This window comes from Chamaea fasciata, unplaced genomic scaffold (assembly GCF_029207755.1).
Source record: "Chamaea fasciata isolate MVZ Bird 193981 ecotype frontalis unplaced genomic scaffold, bChaFas1.0.hap1 SCAF_2, whole genome shotgun sequence".
NCBI lineage: Eukaryota > Metazoa > Chordata > Aves > Passeriformes > Sylviidae > Chamaea > Chamaea fasciata.
In genome coordinates, this window is record NW_027094087.1 from 76,897,820 (window position 1) to 76,914,733 (window position 16,914).

Consider the following 16,914-nt stretch of genomic DNA (forward strand, 5'->3'; position numbering starts at 1 on the left):
TCCTTTTGGCACCCTCCCTTCAACACTGATAAACACTGATGAGGTCCCGTCTCAGCCGTCTCTTCCCGAGGTTGAACAGGCCCAGCTCTCTCAGCCTGTCCTGGTAAGAGAGATGTTCCCGTCCCCAGATCATCTCTGTCACCCTTCGCTGGACCCACTCCAGGAGCTCCTGTCTCTCTCGCACTGAGGAGCCCAGAACTTGACACAGCAGCCGGGCCGAAGAGAAGGGCAGGCTCACACCCTGGACCCGCCGGCGCGGCTCCTCCTCACGCATTCCCGGCGGGACGGCGCCGCGCTGCCGTGGCAACGGGGGCGCGAGACACCCCGGAAGCGAACGCGCGCGCCGGCCCCGCCCCCCGTCGGCGCTCGGTCAGGCGGCCCCGCGCGCGGCGGGTGACGACGTGTCTCGCGCGCGCGCGAGCGGGGAGCCGGAAGCGGCGCGACCGCGTCAGGGCGGGCGCGGGGGGCGAGAGACGGAGCCGCGACCCCGCTGCCGGCCCAGCCAGCCCCGGCCCCGCCGGCCACAGCCCCGCCGCCCGACATGGCTCTGCCGCGGCTCCTCCTCGTCGCTGCCGCGTTGGCGGCCGCCGCCGCGCCCACCGCCGCCTTCTACCTGCCGGGCCTGGCGCCCGTCAACTTCTGCGAGGCCGGCAAGGAGAAGCCCGAGTGCAAGGTGAGCCCTGGGGGCGCTGAGGGGAGGCGCTGGAGGCCGGCCGGCTGCGGCGCGGCCTGGGTGGTGTCCCCCTGCCGCGGGGGCTGTGTAGTGGGGTCTGCCCGGAGGGTTTGGAGCCGCCTCGCCGTGCCGTACCGAGGCTCCCCGGCGGCGCGGGGCTGTGGCTGCGGGGACTCGGAGCGTGGTTCGGTTCCCGCTGTGCTCAGGTTGCTCACAGAATGGTGAGGGTTGGAAAGGAGCTCTGGAGATCCTCTGGTCCAACCCCCCTCCCAAGGCAGAGTCACCGGGAGTAGGTGACAGAGGAACATGTATGAATATCTCCGGAGGGGGAGACTCCGTGACCCTCTGGCAGCCTGTTCCAGTGCTCGGCCGCCCTCAGTGTAAAGAAGTTCCCCCTCGTGTTGAGTTGTAACTTCTCGAGGTTTAGTTTATGCCCATTGCTCTTTGAAAAGGAAATTGATGAGACAGAGGACCCAGGGGAATGGCAGAGGTGCTTGCCTGGCTCAGTTCTGGCCTGGCTGGGAATTGACCACGATCCCTCCGAGGGCAGGAGAGAGCTGTCGGCTCATCCTGTGAGTTACGGCCACGTCGGGGAAGTAGGAAGCTCCGGGCCGGTTATCTCTTGGGCCCTTTCAAATCCCTGCAGGAAAGATGCAGCAAGTGAGGATGGCAGCGCAGGTCACGCGGAGGGGAGTGTGTGTGATTCTTGGCAGGAGCGAGCAGCTGGTGGCTGGAGCAGATACCAAAGTAAGCATCCAGTAACACTTTCCTTGCTGTGCCTTCCTGGCTGCAGGAACCTCAGGTGTAGGGGCTTCCAGGCCCCAGAGTGTCAAGTGAGGCTTAAACTTTCCTTCATGCCTGCAGAAGTGGTGAGCGAAGTTTGCATAACCAGATAACTCACTCGTAAGGATGTTGGTGGGGAGGATTAATGTAAATCTCCTCTGATGAAAAATTGTCTTTGCTCCTTTGGGGCATCTTTTGAAGTTCTTTCCTGCTGCTGTGATGGAAATTACAGCAGACTATGCTTTAATACTCGAATGAGAAAGTTCAAGACCAATCAGTTTTATGATCTGTGGTCTTACTATTGTAGAAAGTGGCTGTCTTGCAATTTCTGAGTTCTCAGCTTCTGCGTTGCATGAAACACTGGTTCATAATTCTTTAGAATAAGGGCCTGCTTAAACCATGTGCTTTTGGTAAATACCATGTGCTGACTTTATCCTTCTGCTGTCCTGAATCAGCAGAGCTGGGAATAAGCCAAGCACATAATGAAGGCACTTTGGTTGTAGGAGTAAAATGTCCTGTGGACATTCTTGTGTAGGGCCACAGAAATGGTGTTTGGAGGTGGCCTCAGCAGGTCACACACTGCAGCCCTGTGCCAACAGCATGAGAGGGCAGAAAGCACTGCTGTTGTCAACACTGGGTAACTCAGCTCTGCCTTTGTCTAAGCAAGCTTTGGAAGCATCCCAGCATCCATCTCCTCCCTGGGTGACCTGTTACAGTGCTACACCACCCTCTTAAGGAATGGGTTTTTTTCAAAACAGGCTAAAGCTTTCAAGCTGCAGTTTGTGTTTTTTTCACAACAATCCTGAAAAACATTGCTGTGTTTGGATTATTCCTGTTTTAAACTTGTAGAAGAAAGATTTATTTTTTTAAGTCAGGTGGACCACAGAGCCTACTATCTTTTGTAACCAACCTGAGACACTTGTGGGGTGATCTTTCTCTGATGTCTCTGCGTTTTTATTCCTCATATAACATGTACAAAATCTTGGTCTCCTGAGAATTTATCATTTAATAAATGTGAAGTGAGGTACTTGGGTAATGTAAATGTACCACCAGCTGAACACCTCAACAGCTATAGTAGTGCAAAAATTCTTCCTGCAATTAGCCACCTCTTATCAATTTCCATATCAGACATAGGCATATGGACAAGTCTAAAGCACTCTTCACATCTGATTCTCTCCATGTAGTCTGCAGCTGAATGTACTCTGGTCCCTAGCAGGGAAAAACAATATATGATGGGATTATTGCTGCATCATATTGATGTAAGTGGATAAAACTTCCTTGTACAGGCTTCATTTTTTACATTTCTCACAGATTTCTTGCAATTATCACTGTTAATTGCAGTCTCAGTAATAGTGATTTTTCCTTTGCCTGAGGATTTTGATCCACATGCCAGATCTCAATACCTGTTATTTGTCTGTCATGATCCCTGTGATCTCCTGTCCTGTGTTGGTGAGATGGGAGGAGGTGTTGTGAACGGGGTATGTAGCTCAGCTCTGAGACCCATGGCTTTCCCCCTTTCTCCAAGTTTCCTGCTAATCTGCTTGGGCAAACTCAGTTTGGCTGCTGCTTCTGGTTTGGGTTGGAATATCATCAGAAATGGAATAGGATCTATGCAGATTTAAATAGTAATTCTTGCTAATTCGTAGGAAAAAATGCAGCATTGCCGTGAATCTCCTCCGATGAAGAGTCTCTAATTTAAGGCCATGATTCTGTGGCCAGCTGAGGCAGTCTAATTTCCTGCTGCTGAGAGTGAGAGATTTCATTCCTGTCTTCCCCTGGGCAATGTGTTGCTGTCCTCTGCATTGACCCAGCTGTGTTACACGTTGGTTTTTTTTGAGCTTAACGTGGCAGGAAAGTATCCAACTTTTTGCCAGTCTAGTTTCCTGCCGTGTTAGGGAATTGAAGTGGCTCACAGAATTGTGGCAAGTGTGCACTACCCAGAGGTGAGCAGCAGGTCTGCATGGCTTAGGGCAGGGGAAAGATGAGCCTCAAGGTGTGTCTTCACTTAGTGGGTCATGCTAACAGCTCACAGAACTTCCTGTGTCTCCCAGGACTGCATCCCGGCTTGCACTTGGAAAGCTAAAATATATCAGTAAAACACAGTACCCAACTGAAGTATCTGTGCTACAGATACACGTGAACATTTCCATATTTTCTTTTCCTCCGGAATTTCTTGGTTTGGCTAAACTTGAGTGAATTTTCATAGGGAGGAAATGCTCTTCTGTTGGTAAGAAAATAGATGGCTTGCTGTTGAAAGGGAGAGGGCTTGTTCTTGAGGGCATTCACCTTTGTTTTGCTCTTCAGCTCGTCTGATTACACAGTAAGACAGCTCAATTTGTGTTGGGGTTTAACCCTAGCTGGCAACTAAGAACCACACAGCTGCTTGTTCCCTGCTGACCCCAGGGAGATGGTGAGGAGAACTGGGGGCAAAAGTAACTTGTGGGTTGAAATAAGAACAGTTTAATTGAAATAAAGTAAATAAACTACTAATGATAACGATGATGATGATGATTATTATTATTATTATTGTTATTGTTATTATTATTTTATTTTATTTTATTTTATTGAAAAGGGGAGAGGGGGGAATGAAACCTGGGTGAAACAAGTTGCAGAACACAATTGGTCACCACCCATTGATGGATGCCCAGCCCATCCCTGGGCAGTGATTGTCCTCTTCCAACCAACCCTCCCAGTTTCTATACTGAGAGTAGCATTCCACGGTATGGAGTGACCCTTTGGCCACTTCAGGTCAGCTTCTCCTGGCCATGCTCCTCCCAGCTTCTTGTGCACCTCCAGAGCACGGGAAACTGAAAAGTCCTTGACTCAGGGTAAGCACCACTTAGCCACAACTAAAACTTTAGTGTGTTATCACATTATTCACTCATTTAATCCAAAACACAGCACTGTACCAGCTTCTAAGAAGTGAGGACAGCCTGCTGTGATACTAAGAACTGCTCTTTAAGATTTTTTTGTGGATAAGCCTTTTGCTGTTTAAACCTGTTGGATTGGTTAACTGTGCAAGCACATAACTGCCAAAAGCAGTGTAAGGCAAATGCTTGAAATTTATTGGAACTGCAGGACTAGAATAAGGGAAGGGATTTTGAGACTAAGAGGGAAGAGTGAGAGACCTCTCCCTTTCCATAGAAGGGGGCTAGCCCATCTGTAATTAATGTATATAGACCAAAGTAGTCTGAAACCACAGTAGACTGAATTTCAGGCTCTTACTCAAGAGTTGCTAGAGTTTCTGAAAAACTTTTACAGGAAGGTAAATGTGGGTATCCTTGCCTTCTCTTTGAAAAGAGATTCTGTTCAAACTTAAAATGTTGTATCAGTCTGAATCCATTGTTCAAATTCTCACAGTTAAATTTTTACTTGCTACACAGATTAAATTGTGGAGCATCTTAATTACAGGGATAAGTAATACTTATATACTGGTCTCATCTACACTTTTCTTCATGTTCTTTTAAGACTTTTATTACATAAAAGTTGTGGTGATGACTAATATGACTCTAACTTGGTACATGAAACTCAAACACTGGCAACTGTTCTGAGGATATTACTTTTGTGCATGATTTCCTGCTATTTTGTAGTTGGAACGGTTATGTTAGCCTTTAAATGTTTTTGTCAATGTGGTCACTGCTTTGATGATGGTTAGATTGTGCTTTACTTATGCTCCCAGCAGATATGTAGTTCATTACACATCAAGATGTATGATTACACAAATCTTACATTTTCAGCTTTCCTTAACCTTATTCAAACAAATCTATTTTTGTATATTCATGGGAATTGAAGAAGTGCTTTAAATTAACTGCTGATTATCTCTGCTCTTTCAGTCTGGAATCGAGCTGTTTGTGAACAGACTTGACTCAGTTGAGTCTGTCCTCCCCTATGAATACACTGCGTGAGTATATTATACTGCTTGTGCCATTTGAGTGGTCAATTTTTCCAAAAAGATGATTTTAATTTACCTAAAAGTATTATCTACATCTTGTTCCAGCAGTGTGCCACTGAGGCATGGCTGTTTATTTTACTGACATAAGTTTACAAATACAGAATTTTGAATGAACAGATGGATGCCTCCATGGCCTCCTTTGTCTCAGTTATCTGTGCGTGGATTTATAGGCCCTCAGGCAGGTTGAATCACTGTTGTAGTGTAATTTAAGGTTAAAATATGTGTGTATAAATATATGATACTTTACTGCATTTGTTGTCACTGTAGATCAAAGTATTACCTCTGTCTTTAGTAGCCGGTGCCGGATGAGTTAAAGTGGTAATGAGGTGCGAACATCCCATCAATTATCTTAATGAGGTGTTAAATGTTTTCTTTGTACACATCATAGGAGTGCACAAAATGTATCAGTGCCTGGTACAACTATGTCGTTGCTGCTATAAAGAATATTTTGAATGTTAATATTGTTAAGAGCTTAAGCATCAATTATGTCTACACTTTAAAGAACACAAACGTGTTATATTTAAAAATAGACTGGGAAAACGTGGAGGATGTGCTATTAAATGTGTTGGTGAATAAAACTGTAATAACCTGTTTAATAGTGTTTTTTGTAAGGGAACTGTCTCTGTGTTATTTTATTGTTTAGTTTAGTTTAGTTTCCTTCAAATTCCAGAATATGGCCTGCATGCTTTTTTCTCAGTGTCATTATTAAACTCTAGATGAAGATTTAATTCTTGTCTAAAATCCCTGTTAAAATAGGAAACTTTTAATTACTCAGAGAAACTTATATTACAGTGTTCTGGTGAAGAGATTTGATTGTTGGTTCTGTTTTGTCTGGTTTATTTTCAAACCAGGATAGTGATTTTCACACTTCACAGGTTAATATTGTCTGCAGGGGAAGCTGTATAGTTCCTTTACTTGTGATAAACATGTTGATTGGGGAACATTTTTTGCAGCTGAGAATATTTTGTTCATTTTTGTATCTTTTCTCTAATTCAGGTTTGATTTTTGTCAAGCTGAAGGAAAGAAGCGTCCATCTGAAAATCTTGGCCAAGTCTTGTTCGGAGAGAGGATAGAACCGTCTCCTTATAGGGTTTGTTCTCTGACAGGAAGTGTTCTGTGATGTGTGCATTCAAATGTAACCAGAGGAGATCAGAATCTTGAAGATGATTTTCACAAGGGCTTTATCTGAGAAAGCTTCAGCATCTGAAATTCCACAGGATAGGAATCTGTCAGTTTAACCTAACTATAACTGTGTGCTTTGCATCGTGGAGCTGTAGCCTGAAATGCTGTGCAGGTTATCTTCTCTCTTTAGGATCTGACAAAACCTGATTATTGCTGCTCAGCACTCTTGTTTCTTGGAACCAGATCTGAAAATATTGCAGCCATAAAACAGAAGAATTTTAAATGGTGTTATAGTTTGCTGGTCTTTCCTGGTGACTGTATCTGTCATATTCTCTTCTTCAGAGGTAGCAGGAGATAAAGTTGTCAGTTGAAGCTGCCTGTGAGAGCATGGCTGCTGTGAGGTCAGATGACTGACCTGGTAAATCACGGCAGAAAATGTGTTTTAGTCAGTAATAAGGAACTCTTGCTGTAGGATTCTTACTATGAGCACCGGAGGGGTTTATAGCACACACCAGTATGAAAACCCTCTCTGGAGGGTTAATGTACCTACTACAGTACTTTGTTAGGTGTTTTCATTATAATAGGATAGGCGATGAAGTGTATAGGAGAAATTGTTATATACTGAAATAAGGCAGTTTGTTACCACCTTTTTGCTCATGAGTCTTTCATTTTTCTTAGTTCACATTCAACAAGAAGGAGACATGTAAATCTGTTTGTACAAAAACATATGATACCACAAAGCCAGAGGATAAACAGAAATTAGACTTTTTGAAAAAAAGTATGCTACTGAATTATCAACATCACTGGTAAGTTGGTGTCAAAATTCATAGATTGGTTAATGTGTACGTTGGTGATAATTTAATTTATACTTTTGTATTTGCAAGTTAATACAGATGGAACACTAGATATGTGCACTTAATTTTTTCCCCTTCTGTTTTTGCATAAAATGTTATATAGTTTGTTGTCTTAATAAAAAAAAATCCTTCACTTGAAGGATAAGCACTAGAACCAATGGAAATGAATCTGTTTCTAAACAAAGCTTTGTGCTTACTGTAAAATACTGCTGCTTTTTTTCACCTGTAAATGTAGAAGTTAGTCCTGCCTTAGCTTGAGACAAGTCTTACAGGACCTCTATTCTGTTGCTGTGTTGTCTTTTCCTCAAGAGCCCTTGCTCTCACCTTCAAATGCTGTGTCCTGGAGACAGGATCGACAGTTCTGAATGACTTCTATGCAATGTTTGTTTCTTGTCTATGGATGTGGAAGGGAAAGGTGGCTAATGAAAACTAATTAATGGAATAATCTGGGGGAATGCATAAATGCTTGGTCCTTTCCTATTCTCTGAGCCTCTCTGTAAGCATCTGATTGGCCTTGGAGCATGCTGGGGCTCTGTTTCAGCTCAGACATTGAATCCTCATCCCATGGGCATTAAGGGTGAGGCAAGGCTGAATGTGTGTGCTCAGTCTCAGGCAGATTTTCAGTTTCCGAACACTGCACCCACATCTAAGAACTGTGAAATGTTTATCACCAGGCTCAGTCTTGACACTGGAAATACCCAGCCGCATTATCAGTGTTTATTTAGTGCTTGACCTGTTGGCATGCTCTGCCAACAGCAGCTTTCAGGTGCAAGAATAGAAGGGACAAGTTGGGCATGATTTCCTGAGGCAAGGAATGCATGAGCATCATTAACTGTCACTCACAGGTATGCCCTAATTCCAAATATGGGCCTCCTGTTTTTGGGAACAAACGTGTTGGTCTTCATCTAACTGGATTTAAACTTTTTTGGTATTTTAGTAAAAATGCAGGCTAAATGTTGCCACTGTCATGTCACATTCCATTCCTTCGATTTTGAAACAGATGGAAAGGCAACAAGTGCATTTTCTGCTGCTTTCAGGAACTGATATGGGATATCCTTTTGTGAGGATAAACTGTGGTTCACTGATATAAATATTTCTGGGAACCTGTTGAAAATGAATGTAGTAGGAATTTGACAGGTTATGTCTAAAGGCTTCACAGGCAATAGTCATAAATTCAGGTAGGTGAACAAGGAAGCCATAAAGAAACTGAAATGTACAGCTACTTTTGCAGGGATTTGAAGTGTATATGCTTAATGCTAAAATAAGTGGAGCTTCAAACATGCTGGACTTGATTATATTCCTCTTAAATGCTGCATATGTTTGTAATGTTTGCACCACTGAGTTTCCCTAATGCATGTGAGTCTGGCATAAAAGACTTGGCTATAAAAGGTTGTGTATGTTTTGGTGTGTAAGTTGAAAATAGCTTCCCCAGGCTATGAGGCTTGAAAGAAATTAGGGGGTTTTTTAGCTCATAACTTAAGCTGATAGAAGCTGAAACAAAACTGTGTAAAACTAATCATACAAAAAAGGACTTCTGACTGGTTTGGGGTTTTTTTGCTGTAGATTAAATTGTTTAAAAAATATACTTAGTGTATTCAAGTATACTTTTTTAACCAGTGTAGCTAACTTGATAGGACTGTTGAGGTTAAAGTAAGATATAATTCTGCTTTTCAGTGTGAGAACTTCTCTTGAAATTTAGGTTATTTCTTAGTTCTTTAAATGGCAATTTTCCTTTTTTTTTTTACTCTTTTTTTTTTCCTTTTCTTTTTTTTTTTTTTTTTTGCTCTGCCCACTGCCCTAAAACTTTAGAACCAGTGAAAAATCCCTCGTTATGTCTTTTAGTCCTCCTTAGCCACAGCTTCACAAAGTGGCAGAGGCTGGATTTTATGATTAATGATGGATGCTCCAGGAATATGGTACAGAGGTATGTTGTACAGGGATCAACAAGGTAGCATAGGAGAGGATTCAGTAGAAGGTTATTATCCAGCTTCAATTTATCATGAAATTCCTGGGGAACACAGATGGTGCAAAGTACTTTTAAGGTTTCAAAAGCCACTTAATAAGATTAGGAATTGACATACTGAATTGGACTCAACAGCTATACTGATATCTTGGCTGACAATGTTCATCACCAGATGTTCTTGAGAGACATATAAGAGCACTGTTGAATAGCATATTTGCTCCACATGTATAATCTCTTCAAGTCATTTTAAATTTGAAGATTAGCTGTGAAAAATGATTTGCTACTTAAACTATCAATTTGTTCCGGCATTGCTGCTTGAAGGCAGCTCAGTATGTCTTTGCTGCATAGATGCAAAGGAAAGCCTTTATCCAAACCACACTCACTTGGAATGTTAATGTTGCCTTGATTTGATTAGGAGATGAAAACACTAACAAAAGTGAGCAATCTCTCTAGCATATGTTATGGAGATAAAATTTCAAATATACAAGCACAGAATTGTTTGCATTGGAAAAGACCTCTAAGATCACTGAGTCCAAATGTCTGTTGAATGTACCCTGGCTGGACACCAGATGCCCACCAGAGCTGCTTTGTCACTCCCCTTCTCAAGTGGACAGGGGAGGGAAGACGTAGCAAAAGGGTCAAGATAAGGGTAGGGAGAGATCACTCATCAACTACTGTCATGGGCAAAACAGACTCAAATTGGGGAATTTAGTTTAATTTATTACTGGTCAAATCAGAGGAGGGTAATGGGAAGTAAATCCAAATCTTAAAACTCTTCCCCACCACTCCCTTCCCAGGATCAACTTCACTTCCAGTTTTTACCACCTTCTCCCCCCAGGGGCACAGGGAATGGGGATTGAGTCATTTCATCACACATTGTCTCTGCCACTCCGTCCTCCTCAGGGTCAGGACTCTCCACACTCTGCCCTTGCTCCAGTGTGGGGTTGCTCCCATGGAAGAGTTTTTAATGAACTTAGGCAATGCAAGTCCTTTCCATGGACTGCAGCTCTTCAGGAACTGCTCCAGTGTGGTGCTGTCCTTCAAGAAGAGGCTGCTCCATTGTGTGTTCACAAGTGCTCCATGGGTTCACAAGTCTCGGCAAACCTCCTGGAGAGTGGGCTCATCTTTCCATGGGGCCGCAGGTCCTGCCAGGAGCTCCAGTGTGAGTTTCCCATGGGATCACAGCCTCCTTCAGAGCACATCCAGCTGCTCTGATGTGGGGTCCTCCATGCCCTGTGGTCCTCCATGAGCTGCAAGGGGACAGCATAACTCACCGTGGGCTGCACCATGGGCTGCTGGGGAATCTCTGTGCCTGGAGCATTTCTTCCCCCTCCTTCTCCACTGACCACTGTGTCTGTAGGGTTGTACATATTCCCACTCCTCTCTCCAGCTGCAGATGCTGTTGTGAAGGGTTTTTTTCTCCCTTTCCGAAATCTGTTTCCCAGAAGTGCTGCCTCTGGTCAATTACGGGCTTGGCCTTGGCCAGCAGAGAGTCTGTGTTGGAGCCAGCTAGCACTGGCTCTCTCAGACATGGGAGTTCTTACAAAAACTCCTATGCCCCCCTGCCAATCAAAGCCTTGCCACACAAACCAAATACAAACATCAACCTAATACTGCCAATTCTACCACTAAACCATGTCCCTAAGTGCCATGTCTAGTCTTTTAAATGCTTCTGAGGTTGATGACTCCATCACTTCACTGGACAGCCTGTTGCAATGCCTGACTACCCTTTCTCTGAAGAATTTTTTTCTGCTATCCAGCCTGATCCTACCCTGGCACAACGTGGGGCCATTTCCTCTCTTCCTATCATTAGTTGCCTGGGAAAAGTGGCTGACCTCCACCTTAAACATGTCATGCTTTTGCAGATAGTGATAAGGTCTCTCTTCAGCCTCCTTTTCTCCAGACTAAACACCCTCCGTCAGCCACTCATAAGGCCATTCCCCAGTTCTGTTGCCCTTCTCTGGACACTTTCCAGCACTCAGTGTCTTTCTAGTAGTGAGGGCCCAGAACTGGACACTGGATTTGACTTGTGGCCTCACCAGTGCTGAGTACAGGGGGACAATCCCTGCCCTGCTCCTGCTGGCCACACTATTGCTGATACAGGCCAGGATGACACGGGCCTTCTTGCCCACCTGGGCTCACTGTTGGCTCATGTTTGATGTCTCTGGACCAACCACCCTTTTCTTCTGGGTGGTTTTTCAGCCACTCTTGCCCCATACCGCTGCATGAGGCTGTTGTTACCCATGTGCAGAACCCAGCACTTGGCGTTGTTGAACTTCATGCCATTGGCCTCATAAAATGGTCAAAATGTAATGAGTCTAAATCTGGAATAGCTCCTAATTTGCAACTTCATTGTACCCTGTAGTAGCATGGTGAAGTGAGTAAGAATTTGGTTGGTGCTGCTGCTGCTTGCAACTGCAATAGTCTTTGGAATCTCCTGAAAACCTGGCAACTCTTGTTTTTGTAGGGCCTGTCTTCACCTTTTCTATTGTGTCAATATAAACCAAGAATACTGCAGTTAATTTCTGCTGGGTAGCTACTGGTCGGGATTATGCAGTTCTCTCCATGTTGTGGGGATAAAGGCAGCACATACCGCTCTTTTCTCCCCTGTCTGCTGATGTGCTTTGAAAAGTAGGGCTACTTCAGAGGCTGTTCCAATATGCAACACATTAAATAGTGCTTTGTTTTTGTTATCTGAAGTCATAATTCCTGTGTTTAATTAAGTATTTAAAAGTATCTTCAAGACACTTAATCGTAAAGACATTCAGTAGCTTGTTAAGTTGTAAAAAATTGTGTTAACTTTCGGTGGGATGTCCCTTTCCGGGTTTAGTGATGCACAAAATGTGGAAGTTGTCTAATGTCTTCATATATGAAGTTTATTAATATACCTTTGAAAACATACCTTGGGCAATTAATGCTGGCAGGTACTGAATTTTAAGTCTTCTTTACATGACATATTTTTGGGATTTAGCTAATTAAAATACTTTATGAAACATAAATCTGTTTAGGGTCTTCTAGTGGTTCCTTTTATGAAGAGACAGGATCCTTTCTCTATGTTTAAAAGTATGTTTTTGGTTTTGACATTTGTGCTGTTAGTTGCATGTTAGATACAGTTTGTATCTTACTGTCTTAAAACTTTCTGCAGATCATCCTGGGAGTGCATTTCCACAAATTTTTCATTGAAACTGGCCTATAAACCCCCTAGTTTTAGGTAATATGAGTATAAATTTTGTGAGGCAATAATATAAAAGCAGCAAGTTTGAAAGTTATTATTTCTCCAATTGTTTGGTGGCTTACAATTTTTTGGTAATGCAAATCATCTAATTAAAATGCTGCATACTCTTTGGTAGCTATAAATATACTTAATGATTAGGAATTCACTTAAATAGCAAAAAAAAAGTTTCAAGAGTGCCATGAAAAATGTATATTGCAATGGAAGAGCAATGAGGAAACTGGAGAATTAATAATATGTGATGTAGGCTTTTTTTTTTAAATTTTGTGTTTTGTGTTAAAATTGACAAATTTAGCTGGTTTAGAAAATTTGGTGATTTTGGCCATGTTTTAAAGACAAAATAATAAGTTAAATTGTTACGACTTTGGACTGGGCAAGTTTTCTGCTTTGGGCTGTTTTTGTAAGGGGACTTCATGAAACAGTGCACTGAATAGAGTGGTTTCAGTTGAAGAGCTACATGCTTGTAGCTTGTTAGGAGCTTCAATTGGCAATCAGTGCAATTCCATGGGTCATATTATTCTTGTAGTTAATATTCAGTAATGAATGTAGCAAAGTTAGAATAATGTTAATCTGGTTTTGTTTCCATCACACTGTATATTTTGAAAAATTGAGAAGTGTCACTGTCATTTACAGGATTGTGGACAACATGCCTGTGACGTGGTGTTATGATGTGGAAGATGGCCAGAGGTTCTGTAATCCTGGTTTTCCTATTGGCTGTTATATTACAGAAGATGGCCGTCCGAAAGATGCCTGTGTTATTAATGTATGTTTATGCAATTGTATATTTTTTAATATCCCTTTACTAATTTAGAGACTAGCATTTCTCCTGTGTCATGTTTCTATGGTGAGTCCTTGCTATTTTAAGGATCCATGTTGCCTAAAAGTAGGCAAATGTTTTGGTCTCTTCAAGTACCTCAGATTGGAAGCCTGATCTAAGCCTGAGAAACTTGTCTCTTACGCTGCATAGTACAGAAGGGCTCTAAAAGATCAAGGGATGAACATGCATAGCATATAGTACATGTGGAGGGTAGAGGTGAAGGGAAGAAAGTATGCCATCCTTCATTGCCTAAGAAATTGAAACGTTTGAAGGCTTGGACTTTACATTTTTGTAAGACAGAAGTGCTTTCATGGAAGCAAATTTGCATAGGTGTGTTTGTACCTCTGCGTACTTCTTGAAGGTTTGCTTTCCCTAAAACTGGAAGCTGATGGAAAAAAACATAAGATTTCTGCATGAGCAAAGATTCTCTTGTGATAGATTATACAGTGGTGGAGGTCCAGATAAGTGCACTGAAAGCATTATGGAGATAGGAATACATCAGAAAGTCCAGGAGGTCTTTAGGCTAGCACAGACCTCTTCCATGGCAAGGTCCCTGAGAACTTGGAATAGGTTTTTGGGGTTTTTTTAAATGGTTGGTTTTACTTAATAGGTCTTACCAAAGATAACAGTTTCTGTGGTTGCCAATTTTGTTTAATTGCCTCCATAATGAGTTGGTTTCAGGGGCTCCATATGAATAGATACATTTATGATCAAATATGTAATCTGGCAATATTATTTTAATCTTATTTTAATACTTGCTTTTAATGAAAGGAAAATAACATTTGAAGGAGTAACCGATGTACTGTAGAAGAACATTTAATTTATGTAACTATTCTTAGAATATTTCATTTATGTAACTATTCTAATATATGGGGGTGCTCTGTAGAAAAGGTGGGGACAGAACCCCTAAGAGGTCCTAACTGAATTTCAGTAGGCATAGCTGCTAAATTTCTTGTGAGTTTAACAACCTCTTTAACTGACTAAATTTCAAGGTGATGTTTCTCTTCACCTGAGGTTTGCATTCAGCATTCTTGGCTGCTGCTTGCTGTTCATTCCTGTGCATCTTTGGTTTCCAAGGTGGTTCTGCCACAGAGCATTTATTTGCATTGTTTATTTTGGGAGGTTCTGTTTAATTTCTGAAAAATATGCTCATTGTTTTAAAGTAGCTGATGTTTATGAAATGCTTCTGATACAAAAGTTGTCACATAGTTATCTATGTAGTTTGCTACTTAAATAAGACATCTTCAGTTAGAGGAATTTATTAATAAATGTATATATAAATATTTTAAATTTATTTTTTCTGCTTTTCAATTGTACTAGACTGTTCTTAGCATTAACTTTTCTAACTTGTGTTTTTAATGCAAGAAGGCACTTATAAGTCTTTATAATTCCCAATATCTCACATTCATGTTTTAGGAGAACTTCTTGACAGAAAAACTGTATGCAGTCTAAAATTTTGTTATGCAGGCTTCTGTCTAAGGCTTTGAGATGTCTGTATGTTTTGGTGGTTTAATATAACCTTTTGTAATTGCAGTCAGAATTTCATGAAAAAGATACCTTTTATATTTTCAACCATGTTGACATAAAAATATATTACCACGTTGTGGAAAATGAAGCTCTGGGAGCAAGACTAGTTGCTGCTAAACTTGAACCAAAAAGGTTAGTAGTTGAAAGTGACTTGTCATCAAAAAGTGATCCATCCTAAGACACTTGCTTTGGTCTGGGAACCTGCTGCTAGTCTGAAATGCTTTCAGATATGTGATCTGTAGATTATTACCTCTCCTGGTGATTGATGTAGTGTGGTTAGGACAGTCTAATATCATTTTGTTCTGAATTTGATGGACCTTGGTGCACTTTTTCCTATTTAGTCCAAGAAAAGATAAAATATAACCTCTAAGTGTTTGTGGGGTGTGATGAGTGTGTGTGCGCGTGCAAATAGAACCCTAATTTCCCTACCAGGGAATATTCTGTCTTGTATCAGAACAGGGCATCAGTGCCTGCTGCAGTCTTGGCTGGAGTGCAACATTTGATGTCTTCCAACAATTGGGATTTGAATAGAAAGATTTCACAGATACATTCATCAGTTGTTCTGGTGTCTGTATGGCTTTTGCACAACTGATGTCTGTTGTATTATTTCTTAGCATCTTGTCTTTCTTGGTATAACTGAGCTTGTTGTGTTGTTGGTTCAGTTGAAAGTTTTTGTGTGTGTTTTTTTGTTTGTTTGTTTGGTTGGTTTTTTTTGTTTTTTTTTTTGACAGAAGTTAGTAATTCTGGTGGCGTAACTTTTTAAATGTTTTGGATGTTCATAGCAGTACTAAGGCTTCTTTCATTTTTGATACTCTGCTGTAGAGAGTGCTCTTTTTAGAAGAGAGATATCTTGTTTAAAAGTTCAAGTTTCAAAAATTCCTGAACTTAGGATATGTTCCTTATGAGTTCTGAAATTTATGAGACATTAAGTACAATTCTTATATTTAAAGAAAGAGTCCTTGGTATGCTTTTCTAAGATGAATGAATTCTTTCTTAAGAATGTGGTCAGTGAAGTGGCTTTCATTCTGTGTCTTTTCTTCCTGCAGTTACAAGCATACTCATCCAGACAACCCTGATTGCTCAGGAGTACCTATGGATATAAGTAATAAGGCTAGTGGAGAGGTCAAAATTGCGTACACATACTCAGTTACTTTTCATGTGAGTACTAAGATTTTTGTGGTAGCTACCTCTTAAAATCATGCATTAATACTCTGAATTATAAAGATGGAGAATTAAAATTAGCTCAGAAAAGTAAATTTGTGGTTTTAAAACTTTATTTGAATTGAAATGTCAGAGGTGGCTTGGGATTTATCCACATGTATTATACCATTGCATACCAACACACAGAATGGATGTGAAACACATATGTGGCTTTTAAAAGAGCCATACTTTCCACATCTGCCTAGGTTGTCTGGTAGATTATATTTCAATCCAGGTTCTTAAGTCTGAGAAATTGTGTGTTTCAGCAAATTACTGTTGTAGGTAGGTTGAAGCTGATTGTCTTCTGTCCTCCTCCTGAAAAAGCTGCCTTCTCTCCAAGGTCTTCCCCCATGGAAACCTGCAAAAGAGTAGGGAGCTGATAGTCTTTGTTCTACTAACCCTACTTACTATTTAAAAGCAGAGGAGAGTGTATCAGGCAATTGCAGGGAGCAGTGATAGCTGAATATTTCTCATTCTGTTGATAAACAAGAGAGGGAGGTTTTGATTTTGTTTTGTTTTTCTGTAAATGGAGTTTGCTGGACAAACTATTTATCAAAGTTTCCTAATTTTTCTAACTGTTTCCATGTTACTCTGAGTTCAAAATACAATAGATAGTGTAAGAAGGGAGGGATTATATTATGTATATACTACATAATTATCTTTTGAGAAATTATATCAGTTATGGTGCTGAAATGAATTTGTATACCCAAAAGCAAGTATTTCTGGAAACCTGTTAGAAGTTAGTAATTAAGAGTGGCCTCAGCTTCATATTATTTTATTGTTTGTCCTTA

The 16,914-nt window shown here is 41.4% G+C and overlaps 1 protein-coding gene across 1 annotated transcript in view; it reads left to right on the forward strand.

The window, feature by feature from the left end:
* The first annotated feature begins 412 nt into the window (after positions 1 to 412).
* TM9SF2 (transmembrane 9 superfamily member 2) overlaps positions 413 to 16,914 on the forward strand; it is a 30,297-nt gene continuing 13,795 nt past the window's right edge. The window contains exons 1-7 of the mRNA XM_066176401.1: positions 413 to 673; positions 5,290 to 5,357; positions 6,405 to 6,498; positions 7,209 to 7,336; positions 13,213 to 13,342; positions 14,931 to 15,055; positions 15,970 to 16,081. Of these exons, the coding sequence (XP_066032498.1) occupies positions 542 to 673; positions 5,290 to 5,357; positions 6,405 to 6,498; positions 7,209 to 7,336; positions 13,213 to 13,342; positions 14,931 to 15,055; positions 15,970 to 16,081 (789 nt within the window). The 5' untranslated portion in view covers positions 413 to 541. The remainder of the gene's footprint in view (positions 674 to 5,289; positions 5,358 to 6,404; positions 6,499 to 7,208; positions 7,337 to 13,212; positions 13,343 to 14,930; positions 15,056 to 15,969; positions 16,082 to 16,914) is intronic.